At 40.4% G+C, this 17,705-nt stretch overlaps 1 protein-coding gene across 2 annotated transcripts in view; it reads right to left on the reverse strand.

The window, feature by feature from the left end:
- Positions 1-16,704, reverse strand: part of TAMM41 (TAM41 mitochondrial translocator assembly and maintenance homolog) — a 30,472-nt gene extending 13,768 nt beyond the window's left edge. For both annotated transcript variants that reach the window (XM_048957868.1, XM_048957869.1), the window contains exons 1-7: positions 16,533-16,704; positions 15,891-16,070; positions 14,975-15,067; positions 10,748-10,898; positions 8,472-8,617; positions 6,142-6,307; positions 2,442-2,504 (exon numbers count right to left, since the gene is read on the reverse strand). In XM_048957868.1, the coding sequence (XP_048813825.1) occupies positions 2,442-2,504; positions 6,142-6,307; positions 8,472-8,617; positions 10,748-10,898; positions 14,975-15,067; positions 15,891-16,070; positions 16,533-16,670 (937 nt within the window). In that variant the 5' untranslated portion in view covers positions 16,671-16,704. The remainder of the gene's footprint in view (positions 1-2,441; positions 2,505-6,141; positions 6,308-8,471; positions 8,618-10,747; positions 10,899-14,974; positions 15,068-15,890; positions 16,071-16,532) is intronic.
- Positions 16,705-17,705: the final 1,001 nt, after the last annotated feature.

Below are 17,705 nucleotides of genomic sequence, written 5' to 3' on the forward strand. Positions count from 1 at the left end.
TATGTAGAAGCAACGATGTTTTGTCTGTGTATTGTATGTGCCTGCAGAAGTCCTGGCTGATAAAGCCCTGCTAAGCAGCAAAGCAATGTGAACAGCATTAACGCCTGCCCCCTAGTGACAAGTGTTTTAATTTAAGAAACCACCTTTGGGAGAAGATCTTCCTTAGAAGACAGTGAAAGCCTTCAGACAAACTGAACTATGAAAGTTTGGAAATAAATACTTTTAAAAAATGAAAAAACAACAAACAAAAAAGCACTTAAAGGCAAAAGGCTTCCATCTAACCCAAACCACCTCCTGAGCTGATGGGAGGATCACCAAAGATCATAAAGACCTTACATCAGAAAATGTGGGCTCACATCCCTACTCAAATTTAATTTCTTCATTAACATCCACTGCAATTTTAGCGTTTATTGGCACGATTACTGGTTCTGTCCACCTTCAGTGGGTGAAACTGCTGAGGTCCTGGTAAGTCAGCAGGCAGGAGCTGAGGAAGTAGTGCCAGGCAGTGGGCAAGGAAAGCCCACTTTTCAACGTTAAAAATAGTGGAAGGAATTATATTTTAAAACATTTAAGCATTAATTCTATATAACTAGATGGTCAGAAGACAACTGAAGTCTATTTTAAAGAAAAAAAAAACTAACCACCATATAAATCAAGAAGTTGCTAAGACAAAGGGAAAACAGAAAACAATGAAAATTAAAAGTCCTACTAAAACTTACATTGGGACCTCCCAGAAGTCTCAGTAACAATACAGGCTGAGAGTGATTTGCTGAATGCCACAAGAGTAGCTAACAAATCCCAGAGGTGATTTTGTCTATCAGGATTTCAGCAGACAGAGAGTATAAACAATCTGACAAAGCTTAACTGCTTTTATTCCTATTCTTGCAGCTACACACAACAACTTTGCTCCACAGCTCAGGCAGGCTGCTAAGTTTCCCAAGTGCTGCATTCATACACAATAACTCTGCCTTTTGCACCCCTTCCCTCTGATTATTTTGTTCTACAAAATCTCTGTGGATTTAGAACCAGATAGGTTACAAGCTAATATTTCTAAAAAGGACGTGTTGTGATACAAGGCTTGACCAGCAGCAAGTCATTTTAACAACAAACCCTAAAAGGAATGCTTGACTTCTTCAGTTGGAAACCTTCCATTAGAAACTATTGAGCATGTCTAGCTTATAAAATATAAGTGCAGTTTCTCAGATGGAGTTAAGGTTCTTACCCTCCTTGAACTACTAAACAAAGCTCGGCAAAAATTTGGAAGTATAACAAAGCCACTAACAAAAGTATATAAAAAGATGTAAAACAAGCACAACTATTCTTGTTTACTTTCCTCAGCAAACCACATGGTTTGGTTTGAGCACTGCAACCTGCATTTTCTCACAAGGAGGCATGAAGTGCAACATGGGGTCACAACTTTAACAGCAAATGGGAAGCGAACAGCAGCTGTAGAAATCTGGATAAGGATAAGCTGCTTTTGAGACCAGTAAGGGTGTTGTTTGTATGTAATTGCTTTTGAGGAAAACACAGGAATAGGTGTGAATGAGTTCAGACAATGATAGGAGCAATTTCAAGCAAGCAGCAAGGATTTCTCACTTTGCAGGAATTAAGACAATCTCCTGATCTCTGGTTTGTTTATGTGAATGCAGACTCAGATCTTAAGCTTTTCTTTTAAACTGAGCTGCAGTCCACTCAGCTTTTAAGATGCCCTGATTTTTACATTTAAAAAGTACACATTCTAGAACTCACAATGACAGGACCATGCTTCAGCTACACAACTGGCAGTAACTTCTGAGAGTTTGGAAGACTTCAGAGGCTTACAAATATCCATTTTCCTATGTTTCTACTCTGGAAGTTCTCATTTGCCTCCCACACTTCTCTCATTGACTTTGTAACATATTCAATTCTTCTTCTAAAGTACTTCATTGTGAAGTATTAAGAATTATGGTAATAGCTAATGCTTATCAACTATATGGGCTTAGTAAGGAATACAGTTACCTGAACACACACCTGTCTTCTGAACTTGGACAGAAACTTCAGACTTTAAGTTCTCTCCTTCTAAACTTATCCTCTCCTTTATTTTATCATAGACCAACCTGACAGTCTACACAACATCAACACAACACATGGATCACTGTCACTTAGAGACATGTAGAAAATCAAAAGGAATTATCACATAATTTTTCCTCTTTGTCATAATTCAATAAGAGCAAAATCAGTGCACAACAGTCAAATCTGGCCCACATCAAAAAGAAAACAAGTTGGATTTTTTGTTCCATCATTAGGTCACGTAGACTCTGTTCTCGTATTCCACAGGCTTTCAATATTTTCATTAAGCACTTAAAATTGTTCTTCTCTAAAGTCTCTTGCAAGACAGTTGTGGAGCCCTATAATTTTTATGCCGTAAAACCGGAAAGCTCACAAATCACACACGTTCTTACCAGCTGTTAGTATGGTTTTAGCACTCTGCACTATACTGGAAGATCTCACAATGCCTGAGATTCCTGCAGACAGAAAAGCACACAGATGTTACCCATCTCAGAAGCAGTTTTGTGTGTGTTCTTTTTTTTTTTTTTTTGCTCAATCCTCTAACAAAAAAAAAGCTAAATATTCTACAGTTATATAATTAACCAGCTTGAAAGTAAAAATTGTACTTAAGCTGAGAAAGTACATTTTACCTTCCACTATGTCATACCAATTGAAAATATAAACTCTTAAGTATTTTTGCTTATTCTACAGATAAAAAAAAAGTCAATCTTAAAACATGTAACAAGTATGAATTGATGACATTCATTCACCTAGTGATCAGACTGAGATCTCCAAGACAAGCAATCAAAAATGATTCACTTAAATCCCTCCTACACATGGTTTACATCAGAATTGCACTCAATGTTCATTTCAACCCAACATGGGCATTTAGTGCTTCTCTTGCCAAGCAGGGTTGTTTATATTGTGCAGTTTTTTATATTGTAGTCTGTCTTGGCTAAAAGATCAACTTCTGGAAACACTGCTTGTTTGCCACTTCACAGCACAGCAAGTTCAGTTCCTATCATCTGTTCTTAGGTGTAAATGGAATAGTACAGAAAAGGATACTTTCCAAAACAAACTTTAAGAACTTAAATTTGTATGTGTATTTTATATATATAAATACAAAAGTACTGTTTATTACTAAATACCTGAAAATGTACAAAGGCAGCAGTCCCAGCATTGAGTCTTTCAAACTGAATGTTATTTTCCTGCATTAACCATATTATAGAAAACAATTTCAAATATTATTTCTAAAACCTTATTTCAAAGCCACCTGCATAACGACTAAACCTTGAACAATTAAGAGAAATACAATATTCCACCTGAACAAGTTTCTTTATTTTTGAGAGTGGATAACAGGTCATGGTGAGCTAGTAAAATACCTAAGGACAACACAATTCAGTTTGAGTAACCAGCTTAGTTTTAGCAATCGTTTTAGCAAAATGGTTTGCTCTGAGCTGGAGCTGCACCGTGCTGCCAGCAGCATGCTGGGCTTGCACTGCCAGATCCTGTGCCCCTTCACTGGGGAACTGCACCACCAAGGGCTCTGCTTCACCACAGGAGAGCAAACAACTGAACTGCAGGTGCCGGATGGCAGCTGATGGAAAGGGCAGAAGGCACACAGGTTGCGTGGGTTGTTCCTGGCCAGCTATGTGCAGCTCCTGGTGTTAGAGGACAGAAGCAGCTCAAAGGAGACGTATCCTGAAGAACCTATTTCTGTCCATGGATTGCAATGGGAGTCTAAACCCCATTTCACTGGAGGAGCTGCCTGCCCAAAGAGGGGCATGGACTTGTCCACGTTTCCAGGAACTCCAACTTCTTTAGCACAAGGTAGTCTTTAATCTCATGGAAGAAAATCTCCATGGGGTAGATGTGGTCATCCAGGAATGAAATGCTGGCCAAGTCCAGGCCATTTGTCAGTTTGTTAATGTCTGCTTGCAGCTCAGCAAAGGCCTCTTTGTGCTCCAAGGCCACCCAGGACTCCAGGTTGTCCAATCTGCAGCTGAAGACACCACAGGACTTGCACCTGTAGGTGATGAGGGCAATGATGATGAGCAGTAGCAAACTGCCACACCACCAATCCTGGTGGGCGGGCTGAGCAAGCTGACCAAGTAGATCTGCAGTGTGCCTGGGGAGAATTCAAACTCTCCAGCCTTTAACCCTGACTCTGTGCTGGTCTGTAATGTTAGGCAATTTGCAGAACAGCTGGGTCTTGGCACAGTCAAGGTGCAGAGTGTGTCCCTGATCAGCACTGTGTAGTTCAGCTGGGAGTTCCCAGCAGCTGGGGGTAGCAGGTTCCTGCCCTTGAGGATGAGGGCAGAGATGGGCTTCAGCAACCCCGTGGGACTGAGCAGCTAGAAGATAGAGTCCAGGTAGTAGAAGTTGATGGTGATGATGATCAGCAGGGCTTGGACATTATCTACAATGAACCCCATTTTGCCTGGCCAGTAGCCAACCTCAGGAAGGGCTCTGCTCAGGGCTGTTGATGGAGGGCAAGCAGCACATCATGCTGGTGTCACTGTACACAGTGCAGTCGTTCTCCTTCAGAGCTGTGTAGTACATGGCTCTGATCTTGGGCTTCTTGATGTTGGCCAGATTGATGCCACGTCCCATCACTGTTGATGCTCTACTCTGGATCAACCTTTTGAATGATGGAGTCCTCCATGTAGTTGTACTTCACCTCCAGGTTGCTCAACTCTGCCTAACTTGTTGAGGATGGCGGACCTATTGGGGGTGTGCCCAAGTCCTGCATCAGATCTTGCGATCATTTCTCTCTGAAAAGGCACAGGGTCACTCTCCCATGGTGACAGCCTGTTCAAAGGGCTGAAGCACCTCATTTATGAAGAAAGGATGATGGAGTTGGGCTTGTTCAGCTTGGATAAGGCTCTGGGGAGATCTCTGCAGTATTCCAGTACCTCAAGGAAGCTTACGAGCAGGAGATAGACCAATCTCTTACATGGTCTAATAGTGATAGGATAAGGGAGAATGGCTTTAAACAAAAAGACTGGCAATCTGGCTAGAAGTGGGGTGAGGAGGGTGGTGAAGAGATGGAACAGGTTGCCCAGAGAGGTTGTGGATGCCCCATCTCTGGAGACATTCAAGGCCAGGTTGGATGGGATACTGGGAGCCCGGTCTAGTGGCAGGCAACCCTGCCTGTGGCAGGGAGGTCGGAACTAGATGATCTTTGAAGTCCCCTTCATCCTAGGCCATTCTGTGATTATCCAGAGTCTAGACTTTGAAAATTCCTTTGGTAACAAAAGTGAAAAAGGGTTTCTGATTTTTTCTGAGAGTATGAATGGCTTAGCTTCAGAAAACTAGATCTAATGTTTTGATTCTGTGGTGCTGCATTACTGTTTACAATAGTCTCAGCTTGCAATAACCTACTAAAATACAACTACCAGAATAGGTAGCTCGGGGTGGACAACCAAGAGTACTAAAACTACACACAACAAACAACTATTGTACTGAAATCAGTGTAAGAGCTCCCTCTGCAGCTTGCTCATGTTTGAGGCTCACAGGCATCTTCTTATGGAGCTTGCAAAACTGGCCACCTGGAACTAAGATGCATCAAGTTCCTCAAAGGACTGTTCAAGTACTACATGTATCTATTTACTAGCAGCATAATGAAATATTGATGTCTTCGGAATAAGCTTTAACTTGCTTGTACTTAATCTTGCCTCAGAGAAGCTATCTGTGATGATAAGAAGCACCTCAATCCTCTTCTTCAAAGGTTCAATTCTCTGTCAGAGCACCACGTATCTGTATATCTGGTAGGATATACAGCTTAATATTCCAATGAAGTTATGATAGCCAATAAAATCCTGAAGATGGAAGCAACCCAAACAGAGTTATATGGTCTAATTAGATCATAAAAGCTGCTGTCAAGATTCAAAACCAAATATCTTGTTTTTCTGTATCAGCAGAAATGGTGGTTGCCAGTATTTCATGGAGCTTGTTTGCAAACAAACAGAAGAATATGATTTTGGAAATGCATCTCAAGATTAATCTAGTTTTCTTCCTTTAATTCAGCCTTCTGAACTAGATAGCCATATACCATACATCTTTATTTTTATGATGTCTTAAAGGTGATTAAAGACATTGGTCTAGGCTCACCTTGATGCACCACAAATCCACAATCAGGGTCATGGGCAACTTGCAGTAAAATTTCTTCCACATCCCTGTTTTTTCCAGGAGGGTCGACCAGAGAAGTTATCTTCTGCTGCAGACTCTTTGGCAAAGCCATCAGTTGTGCAAATTGACCTTCTGGACTTTTATCGATCTGAACATTACAAAAAATAAAACGGGGAAAAAAATTGTGTTAATGAAGTAAACTCTATTTTCAAAGAAGTCACAAAAGTCTTCCAGCTATCTTTGGCCTGTGACAAATATCTCAAAATACTGTTTCCATTTCACATTTAAAAGCCATTGACAACACTAATGAGATCTCCCCATGGAGCATCTCAGTTCTGAACCTGAAGAATAACAGTGGAAAGATGTTCATTTTTATCCAAGGCTAAACTAAAGCATACACATGATCTTGTTGCTCCTACAAGTAACTTCTCATTAAAACTGAACCATCCCTGCATTACCCGATTTCCTCTGCAAACATACATATACTAGAATGAAAGAAACTGTTCCCAAAAAACCATTCAGCTCTGTTTCTTCTGCTGAATATAATCAAACTACACACACACAAAGTTTACTTTGAAAACTATTTTCTCTGCTTTAAACTCAAGCCACATTTGGTCTGAATAATTGAAAGGAAGCATTCATTTCATGTTTTTCAATCTACTTAAGAAACACAACGACCTTTTTTTATTACAATGATATCAACACACAGGGCTGCACACGTTTACATAAAATGTAAGAGCAAATACTGAAAAGTGCCCAACAGAGCAGGTCTCTCCAAAACTAAAGGAAAAGATTAAGAGCCTGAGTACTCCCACACATTTTCTTTCACATTTTTTGGAGACATCAGACAGGAGTCTAGTTGTCCTATACTCCCTCTAGTCAATGGGAAGGAAACGATATCCAGATGAATCACCCACTGACTACAGATGGAGTCAATAATAAGCAGGCTTTCAACATTATGTGGGAAGAACTCATGCCTGAACCAGAACTATAAGAACTATTGTCTGCTTTCAATTGTTTTTGAGGAATCTTTTATGGAAGATTTTTCTTTGTAATTTTGAATATGTGTCCTTGGAGAGAGGGTTTCTATTTTCTGTTAAGCAGTACTCCAGATAGCAATTACCTTCTTCAGTCTTGGGAATAGTGGCAAATATCCAACACAAGGTGTGGGCAATGAAGTATTAATCTCAAAATCAACAGGAAAATGATGACAATTATTCACTGCCACAGGACTATTAAGAAATACCAAACAGACTTACTATCTAACATATTTGTTAGATAAAACCACAAGGTTTTGATCAAAAGTAATGTAAAAATAGATGTTGTTCTAACTAGATACCTTCTTGGAGAATGGAGCATTGGTTCTATTCAAAATTTGCCTAAATACTTCCTCCATTAAGGTGTTCAAAATCACATTGGTAAGAAAACACAGAATGTTGCCATATAACACAGATTCACCTACGTGGTACTCAAAAACACTGCAGCAAAAGCTTTTACTGTACTCAAGGTTGCTTGTGTGTGCAACAACTTGCTTCAGTTTCTAACAGACATCCTAAAAGGAAGCATGAGTTACTTACCTCAGTGACTTGAGGATGCAGCAGTAACTCATGTCCATGAGACTACTGGTGCTATTGGTATCATAACACAGAAATGTAGCACGCACACCCTTGTGCTAATCTTCAAGTGCAATATGCACGAGAAAATAATGCTACCAGCCCCCTGAACGTGGCATCCCACCTCTAACTGCAGAGTTTCACTTGCACCTGAAGCCAAACATGGAGTTCAATACACTGGCCATTTTGCACCAGTTTTCTGACTAAAACTTGGATTTGCTCAACTAATCTTCATAATTAGCACACAAGCACTGGTGGGTTTTTCTGTGTTTTTTGTTTTTGTTTTTGTTTTTTTTTTGTTTTTTTTTGAGATGAACATTTTGATTGCAGAAAGTTGCATCTCTAAGTTATTTTTTTGTTTAAACATAAGCCATATTTTTATTAATCACTTCCTAGACTGCTGTCTCTATATAGTGTTCATTAGATCACACATTTTAGAATTATCTTCTCATTCCCTTGCTAGAATTCAAGTCTTGTGGCCATACTCAAAGAAAATAGACAACAGTTAGTTTTCTTCTATATATATATATGGATAGGCCAATATTTAAGGCAAATTTTCCAACTGTGGAATTAATTAAACAACTGAAACATAATAGCAGATATATGGACCAAAGATGCTTGCTACAGCATGCTTTCTGCCAGCGTGATAAAGCACTCCCACTTGTTTGTTTTAAAAACATTTTGAAGAAAAACACTTGCCTCTAGCCTTCCCAGATGGTGCTTATATACCACTTGAGGGCAGTCCTGTAATATGTTACTGTACAACTTCTGAAAGTAGGGAACATTGGGTTTCACTATGTTCTGCACCTTCGATCTGTCTTCTCCTATTATCATTCTGAAATCACCTAGTCAAGGAAAAAAAAGTTAGTTCTCTAGGATGAAACTGAAGTCTAAAAAGGAAAATATAACAAAAACCAACAGAATACAAAGCTGGTACTTAAAAATATTTATTCTTCAATTCTACCTATGTCTACACAATCCATAATTAGATTCTCTCTTCTAACAGTCAAAAAACACCATCCAAATAACTTCAGCCACAGAAAAGAAGATTCAAAACCGTGATGCAGCCTCTGCTATGCAACATCATCAACTCTTGCATCCACATTTGCACCTGGACAACAAAAAATTCCAGTTGTCAAGTCCAGGCTCTAAGTCAGCAGAAATCAGCTTCAATGGCTCACTAAACAATACTAGTGAGCTGCCCCAGCACTTCGTATTCAAAATCAAAATAATCTTCATTTTCCCATTACTAAAGGAAAATAACTTGCACTGTCTCCACACTTCAAGGGCAATATGTGAAACACAGCTATTAACACATGCTGAGACCACAATGCTCCTTTTTCTTTCAGCCAAGTACTATGTCAGTAGAGTGTAAAAAAGCAACTCTTTTCAACACCACTGCTACTTTTCTGACCTTACTTTGAGACACTGCCCAGTGACTGTAATGAGAGGACTGTATTAGAGTGTTCACGTACCTCTGGTATGTACCACCCTGCTAGCTTTTGACGTTACCAACCAGGAGTTCAAAATCAACAAACAAAATCCTAAATCGATTCATTTTCTCTCCTTCCTACAGTTAGGATATAGATGCTGTTGCAGGGTAGCAACTTGCTGGCATTACTTAGTTTATTTCAATTTACGCTAATCAGCAAAACACACTTTCCCTCGCTGATTTCAAAATGCACCAAAACCAACAAATAAAAAGAATAAACATCTTCCAACTGAAAGTACGAACAGCTCTTCTCAGCACTTATCGCAAGAGCTGTTAGAGTAACGCAACAATCAGTGTTGTTTACCAGTACTCCCCCTGAACAGTTTTAAGACTTCAAAAACAGGCAGCAAAATGAAGTCTCTAAACGTGTCACTGACAGCTCTTCACCCAGCATTCCCAGCTGGGACTCTTTGCTTTGACTGTATTCACACAGCAGAGGCAACTCCAACATCTCACAGTACGGTAACTCATCTCCCAGCTTTTGTTAATATCATTGTTTCAAAGGATCCGTACAAAGTACCTCGATCACCAGCACCCACCAAGAACCTAATGACATGGAGGGGTACCAGGTGGGAAGTGCACAGCCCTGTAGCAGACACTCCTGGTGAACAATCCTTAACCACCCTCTGTCAGCATCCTCTTTATTGTCACTCTAAAACAGGTAATGATTCAGAAAAAAAAACCTGCTATGAGAACAGTAACACTCTTCATAAGAATTCAGTAAAGCCAAGCTGCAGCTATCTATGCTGCGGGGTTTGTTTTACTTTTTTAAGTAAAGAAAGTGCTGTGTAAAATTCATCCACAAGAAAACTTTTTCATAATCATTAAAAATGTCAAATCTAAAGACCAGTATTTGATTTCATTAGTTAAATTTTAATATTTTTTGTACAATTAGTTCTGGTATTGAAGATCCATTTGGAGTAGGTTCTCTATTTTTGGTTTTGTGGTGTTTTGGGGTTTTTTGTTTTTGTTTTTTTTAAATACCACATCAGTTTCACATGATTTCATAACTTGAGAAAGCAGAAAATCCTCTAGCAAAACAATAACTCAATAAATACCAACTAGGAAGTAAGTCTTAAACACAAAAAGAACTTTAAGCATAGCACACTCAATCAGGGTCTGTGATGAATAAACATGCACTGAGTGAAGAGAACTTTTTTCCAAGATGTTGAACCATTACAACCAAGATACAATCCATACAAACAGAGTAAAAAACCACTTCACCACAATCATCCACATCTACATCTGACAAGTTTTGCTTATGTACTTGTACCTATTCCTCAATGAATAAGCACAGTTTTCCAATTGCTATGTACACAGCTATAAAATACAGTTATCGGAGCATGCAGAAGCGTAGGCCCAAAGCAAAAGAAGAGATGACTTAGAACATAGGAGACTCACTACTGCTCACACAGCATACATGTAGCACAACAGCTCCAATTACAGCTTTTCTCCTCAGAGACTTCAGAGCCCATATACTAACCAGAATAGGAGAGTCCTGCAATCTGCATATAGAGGTCTTCTTCAGAGAAACTTTCTGGTAACATGAGAAAGGCTGCTGTGACTGCACTCTTCAGATTGCTAACAAGGGCAGCTTGCAGCTTGCCATTCTCATTCTGTGTCAGGATTTTCACCTGAAAAAATCAGAGTCATTGGGAGCAAGACTTCAGGAAAGTGCTATTGAAGATGGAACTAAAAAATGTTACTCAATCCAACACTGAAAATAATACATTTGAGATTAGATCCTACTACTGTTATACAAGAAATACTTCAGTATCACCTTTTGCTTACGTTGTGGGTGAGGGGAACATCTTTTTATGTATTAAGAGCCTGCTATAAAAGGCTGTTTTTACAAACACTTGGAACTGATATAAGCAACAGCCATCAGCTAATCTCTGAAGAGCTATTCACCTTGTCATAGTCACAAATTTAAGATTCATAAAACAGTAAGTGTGAAAATATCAGAGATATCTCACATGGTATTAATGATATAGTAAGAAAAAAAAGATCACTGTCACCACACTGAGAGAGCATGGAACAACAGAAAAGAGAAGTTTCCTATTCCCCTTCACTCTACCTTTTCCCAAGAGAGGACTCAGGACTCCTTGCTGCTGCTCTATCGCACGACTAAAACAGTGTCTTAAATATCAGTTCTCCTCCTAGAAGTAGCAGGTATTATTTTCCACTTTGTAGGAGTGTCAAACATCAGATAAAATCAGCCTGGCTTACCAGGTGGCTGACAATGCCCTGTCAAAAATGATTCTTCCAAGAATATATTCTGTTGTGAGTCTGTCATTCTTACAAAGGGCAAATTCTTAATATCTGTTTACTCTGGAGTATCTACAAATCCACTGGCAGTGAACAAACTCATCCAACTTGCTGTTTCTCCCCAGAAGTGAACACACAGGCAAATGAGTTGCAATATTCCTTGAAATTCTGCTCACAAAATGTAACAAAGTATAACCTGAAAGAGGTAAGGTATCATTTCAAGTCAATATTTTCCTTTAGACTCAGTAAGGGAAAAGGAGAATACAATATAGCTGCTACAAAAAATTCTCCTTACAGAAAGGACATCTAGGGCTGGATCATCAGCCAACCCTGCCCACAGCATGGGGCTGGAACTAGGTGATCTTCGAAGCCTCTTCCAACCCAAGCCATTCTATTGTTCTACGTTATCAACAAGGCAATGCCAGGGCTGGCTGATGCTATGCCCAGAGCTTCATTCTTACCCACTGCAAAGTCTCTAAGAGTGTAAAACTAAAACAATCTCACTTCGATACAGCAGTGAACGCAACAGCATACAGGCTGCTCACGTCAATCCTTCTGCACTAAGATGTAAGTTTATATACACCTGTATCAGGTACATACAGCAGCGTCGAATGGGTCCAGGGTGATTATTGAAATAGAAGTGTTTTCTGTCCTCCAGTTTTTATTTTAAAAATAAGAGTTTATCGTACAAGCAAACACTTAAGAATTCCTCCCAGCTTCTCCTGCAAATTACTTTTGTATTTCCTAGCAATAAAATGAAGGATGATGACAAAACAAACAAATCCAACTACTAGGGAATCCACAATAAATTTGATTTCCTTGAAAACTATGGAGTCTATTGAATGCATACGGATTTATAACTTTATAACTCTATAACTTCCTGAAGGGAGGTTGTAGTGAGCTGGGGGTCGGCCTCTTCTCTCGTGTCATCAGTGATAGGACCAGGGGGAATGGCTTCAAGCTACGGCAGGGGAGATTCAGGCTGGACATGAGGAAGTATTACTTTTCAGAAAGGGTGGTCAGGCACTGGAATGGATGCCCAGGGAGGTGGTGGAATCACCGACCCTGGGGGTGTTCAAGGAAAGGCTGGATGTTGTGTTGAGGGACATGGTTTAGTGGGAGCTATTGGGAATAGGTGAACGGTTGGACTGGATGAGCTTTTAGGTCTTTTCCAACCTTGGTGATTCTATGATTTTTTATTTATTTATTTTTTTTTAATATATCCAATGTATAATACAGGCCAGTCAGAAGATTAACTAATATTCAAAATCCCATCAACTAATTTGGTTACATGCCCTTTCATAGCTCACTGCTACAATGACACAATGAAGAAAGAACAAAGCAGCCTGTGGTGCTGCTATTCCCCAGGGATGACCACGGGCTCACTTCAGTGAAAAGAAAAACCTCCTTAGCTAAAAACACTCCTTAACATGTATCAGATTTTTCCTCCTAAGGGAAACAACATGCTGGCCTTCAAAATTTAGATGACTTGAACACTGCAATAGTTTTGGCATTTATGAAAGAATTCTTCTCTCAATAATTTCAGCGACAACAACAAATACAACTGCTTATTCAATCACTCTCACTCTATATTTAAAAAGAATCATTAACATTCCAGATGCTCTAAAAAAACCTCAGAAAGTAAAGTTAGGTGTCACTTGTGCTCGCTTATTTTACTTTTTGGTTACAGAAATATTTTTTTTCAGGAAACTTGCCAGTTATTAAGAAATCAAAACCAAGCTTAAACAAGTTTTCAATACGCTTAAATGGAAATTCAGTGAATCAATATTATAGTTTTATTTTAAGATGAAAAGCAAATTAACTCTTAATACAAAGAAGCCTATGAAGAAAAGTCAGCATTTCTAAACTGCAATTCCAAACTCCATCTATTCAGCAAACGTTGTAGAAAGATCACTTGATCAAGGCAACCAATTCATAACAGAAACAAAACTTCCAGTGAAAATTACACCAGGATTTCTAAGCTGGAGCAAATGTTTCAGCTCATGTGCTGGAATAGCTTGGATAGCTTTCACTCAGAGTGACAGCTTTGTAATGGAGCACCAGAACGGCCCTGAGCAATTTCACATCTACACAAGTGAGAAGAAAGTCCCCCAACTTCAACAATATTCATCTGCCTGCCCAGAACTAGCACAAATGGCAAGCGCTATGCAAGAGATGACAGAGCACAAGAAAACAAACCCAACCCTGTCTGCTATCCAAAAGAAGCTTGTTGTACATTTTAAGGAGAAAGAAAACCTTCCTACCACTATCACTTAAAATATATACAGCAAAACATCAATCAGAGGTGAAACCAGAATCAGTAGACATTTGTGATCTGTACAACAGATCTAAGAAACAGAATTGAGGCCTGTCTGCAAGCATTTTAAAATCCAACTTAGGGATTTGATGGATTCTACAAGAAGAGACAATCTAAACATCCATTAATTTTTCAGTTAAATTCTACTTTAAATTCTTCAGACTTTATTCAATGCAAATTCCTCTAAGTTTTATGTAATTAATTTGGACCTGTGCATGCGGATCACTCTTGCTGACTCACCAGAGCCCAACAAAATACCAAATTCTGCCTCACTGTGCAAGTAAGCAATCAGAAGACACAAAGCATAGCTTACATATACCAAGAAGAAACTCTAAAATAAAGCAAAGCAGCAGCAATTGTAGTTGCACTCAAAATAAACAGTTTTCAGTTAATGAATACGAAAAAAAAATAAAAGATGATGGTATTTTCCATTTTTGCATTTAGATTTATTCTTTGCAAAGACAACAGCTGTTCTAACCTGACATAAGTTCTATGGAAATCAGATCGTTTCAGCGCTACTATCTGAAGTCACACCCCAAGATTTTCTTTAGGAGCATAATTAATTTCTGTTCTACGACTTCATCAGAGCTCTCCTCACCCCCAGTCCAAGAAAACAAAACTTAGCACTGCCTCCATCTGCTGACGGCACACTGAATCAGGCACTCATGGGAATGACAACCAGCATTCTTCACACTTTACAGTTAATTACTGATATTTAAACAAGAGAATGAACTAGACAGTGGCCACTCAGCAGTGCAGCTTTCATCTTTACAGACTCCCATTATTCGACTGCACAAAGTGCTGGTGACTCCTGTAATTTGTCAGTGATGGCAGACAGACTATTTACCTTGTGTTAATACAGTAAATCTTGAATAACTGGTCTAAAAGCAGAAAACTATTGTTAATGTATCTTTTCTCACAGAACACAGAATATTAAGGACGTTACATTTCACTTCTTCTCTGACAGATTACCCCGCCAGCAATACTAGATCCCTAAATCAGGGTTGATTTCTTCAGTGCTGACTCACAGATCACTAAAGTTAAAGCTAAAGCTACAACTAATAGTTTTCCATCCCTGTAATTTACTACATTTCAAGACAGATAACTGAAGAGACAAATGGTTACCGGTTTTTGTAGGCGTCCAGCAACATAGAGGGTTTTCCAGTGAAGTAAATCATCAATCAGGGTATCAGTGCTAATTACACCATATTTTATCATCTGAAAAAACAAGCATAGTAAAGGTGTCTGAATAACAATATAGTTGCACTGTTTTTATTCCATGAAACGTAATGCTACAACTGTCATTAATTCTAAGAAACGCACACCGCCAATAAAGAGCCGTATGCATAAAATTAAAACATTTTAATGTCTTTTTTTTTTAGCAATTTTTGCTCCTAAGTATCTGCAGATTTTCTTCCAATACACCTTGACCATAAAAGCTTCTCTTTGATAACACTTAGAGAACTGCTCCGCAAGAAGAGGATCATACAAACAAGAGTCACATAAACGGCACAGCTCTGTAATAGGTTTGGGGTTTTTCTTTAATTTACTAGAAAAACAATATGAATAGCAATATATGCTAGCAGCATTGCCTAAAAAAAAATGAACTCCTCCATCCCCTATCTACACTCTTACTTACCAGATACATTCTACACATAGAATTCTACACACAAAAACCAGGATGTTAGCCATTAGACAACAAGTATTAGACAACTTCCTATGTTAAATATATCTTTTTATGTCAAACAGTAAAAATTCAGTTCACTATTACTGTGCAGTCAGCTGCTAAATTAAAGTCTGTACTTCCCCATACGTACAACAGGGATACACTTCACAGTCACTGGCAAACTGCAAGTGATTCAGAATGTAAACTCAGATTCACAAATCTGGTGTTTGTCAAATAGTTTGAGATCTTAATATTGAAAATATCACCAGTTAAGCTGCAATCCCTCAGATGTGCTTCCTGCATGAAAACGTGCTTTAAGCTAATCACCTCAACACTTCACACACTAATATTTAGCCTTCCTAAAGTCATACTCACCCTGCCATTGCACGGCACTAAAGTATTGTAGTAAATCCCTGCTCCATAGCTCTGTATGTTACTTATCTGCTTTGGCCCAAAGACTTTTAAGAAAGAATAATGACTCTTGTTCTTTAACAGGTTCATCATGTGCCAGGTCACAGAATCATCAACCGCAAACACGAAGTCCAGCATATTGTTCTGTGGATACAGAGAAAAGGACCAGTTTGCCAATATCAGTAAGCAATTCATGTTGATCACATTAATCTAACACATGCATAATATATAGATATCAGCTAATTATTGTACACGTGAATAAAAAATAGAACACACACACGCCTTGAGTGGGGCACAGTTTAAAGGCTGTGTGCTTACACTCTGGGCTGCACCTTAGCTAAGCAGTCACTACTAAGTAGTGAACTGCCTTACTTCCACTTGTTTTTTGTGAGAGCATGAAATGCTCAGAGCTCTTCAATTCCTCGGATCGCTACCAGTAAGGGCTCGTTTTCGCTGCTTCCATGCTTCAGCCGCACACACGGCGCTCCGGGCAGGCTCAGCACCGCGCTCCGGGCAGGCTCAGCACGGCCGGCCGCCTCCACTCCCGCAGTAACACGGCCCGCGCCCACAGCGGCCTGCGCCCGCCCAGCCGCCCGCCGCTCTCACCTCGCTGTGCCCGGCCGAGGCCCCCTCCTGCCGGAAGACGCCGGAGCCGTAGGCGAACGCCAGGCTGAGCTCCTGAGGGAAATGCGCCAGGACCCGCCTGAACCTCACCCCGGAGCTCGACAGCACCGGCAGCGCCATGCCGCCGCGGCCCGTCTCCCCGCCCCCGGCTGAAACGATGGCCTCCGCCTCCTCTCCGCACAGCGCCCCCTGCCGTCCGCCGCCTTCCCGCCCGGATCAGCGCCTCCGTGCCGGAGCGCCCCGTAGCGGCCGCGCTGACGGAGCCGCGGCCGCCGCCTGCCGGCACCTCGGCGCTCTGCTCAGGGCGGGCGGCGGTGACCTGAGCTCAGGGACGAGCGCAGTGCCGCAGAGCGGCGGGATGGCGTCTTCCCGCCTGTTAGGCGCCCTGAGATGCCCTCCCGAGGTTTGTCCCTGTCCCCTCATCTCTTCCACACTCTGTGTTCCTCCCAGGAGCTGGTGTCGGTTCTGTGATTCTCCACGCTTCTCCCGTGCTATGAAAACAGCCCACAATGTTTAATCACCACATTTTGCTCTCCAGCTCACACTCTCTTGTGTATGAAACACTCTGCTGAGTCTGTCTTGGTTTTAATTTCCAAGTTCTGTATAATTAATTCAATGAGAGTATTCAATTCATTAAAAAAAAAAAAAAAAAAACTGCTTAAGGTGGACTCACGTCTTGTTTATGCTTTCCCCACACCTGCCTTCCTTAGCATTGCATTACCCTTGTTTTTATGGCTTTCAGTTCATCCTACTGGGACACCGGGCTGAGGTAACAAAGGCATCACACACCCAAGGCAAGGCATGGGCCAGCCTGATGTCAGACATGTGCTAAAGCTGGAGTTATGCATTTGCTCAAAACAAACTTGACATGCGAGAGGATCTGTAGTTATTACAGAAAATGGAGAACATGCACGTGAGGAACAGTGGAAGGAGCGCCTGAGGTGAAAGGAACCCTCATGATTGCTGGCAAATGAAGAGTTTTCATACACAAGGCTGCTGCCATCAGAAAACTGCAGGGGAGCTCCTCCGCTCTCTGGAAGCTTTATACATCATGTGGCTTGGTCAAAGCCTTCCTTCTGAGGTCTCCATTCTAAACACTTGATTTCAGATGCAAAACAGTTTACTAAAGGAACGTGTATTTAGACTGGAAATGAT

Source organism: Lagopus muta, chromosome 11 (assembly GCF_023343835.1).
Source record: "Lagopus muta isolate bLagMut1 chromosome 11, bLagMut1 primary, whole genome shotgun sequence".
NCBI lineage: Eukaryota > Metazoa > Chordata > Aves > Galliformes > Phasianidae > Lagopus > Lagopus muta.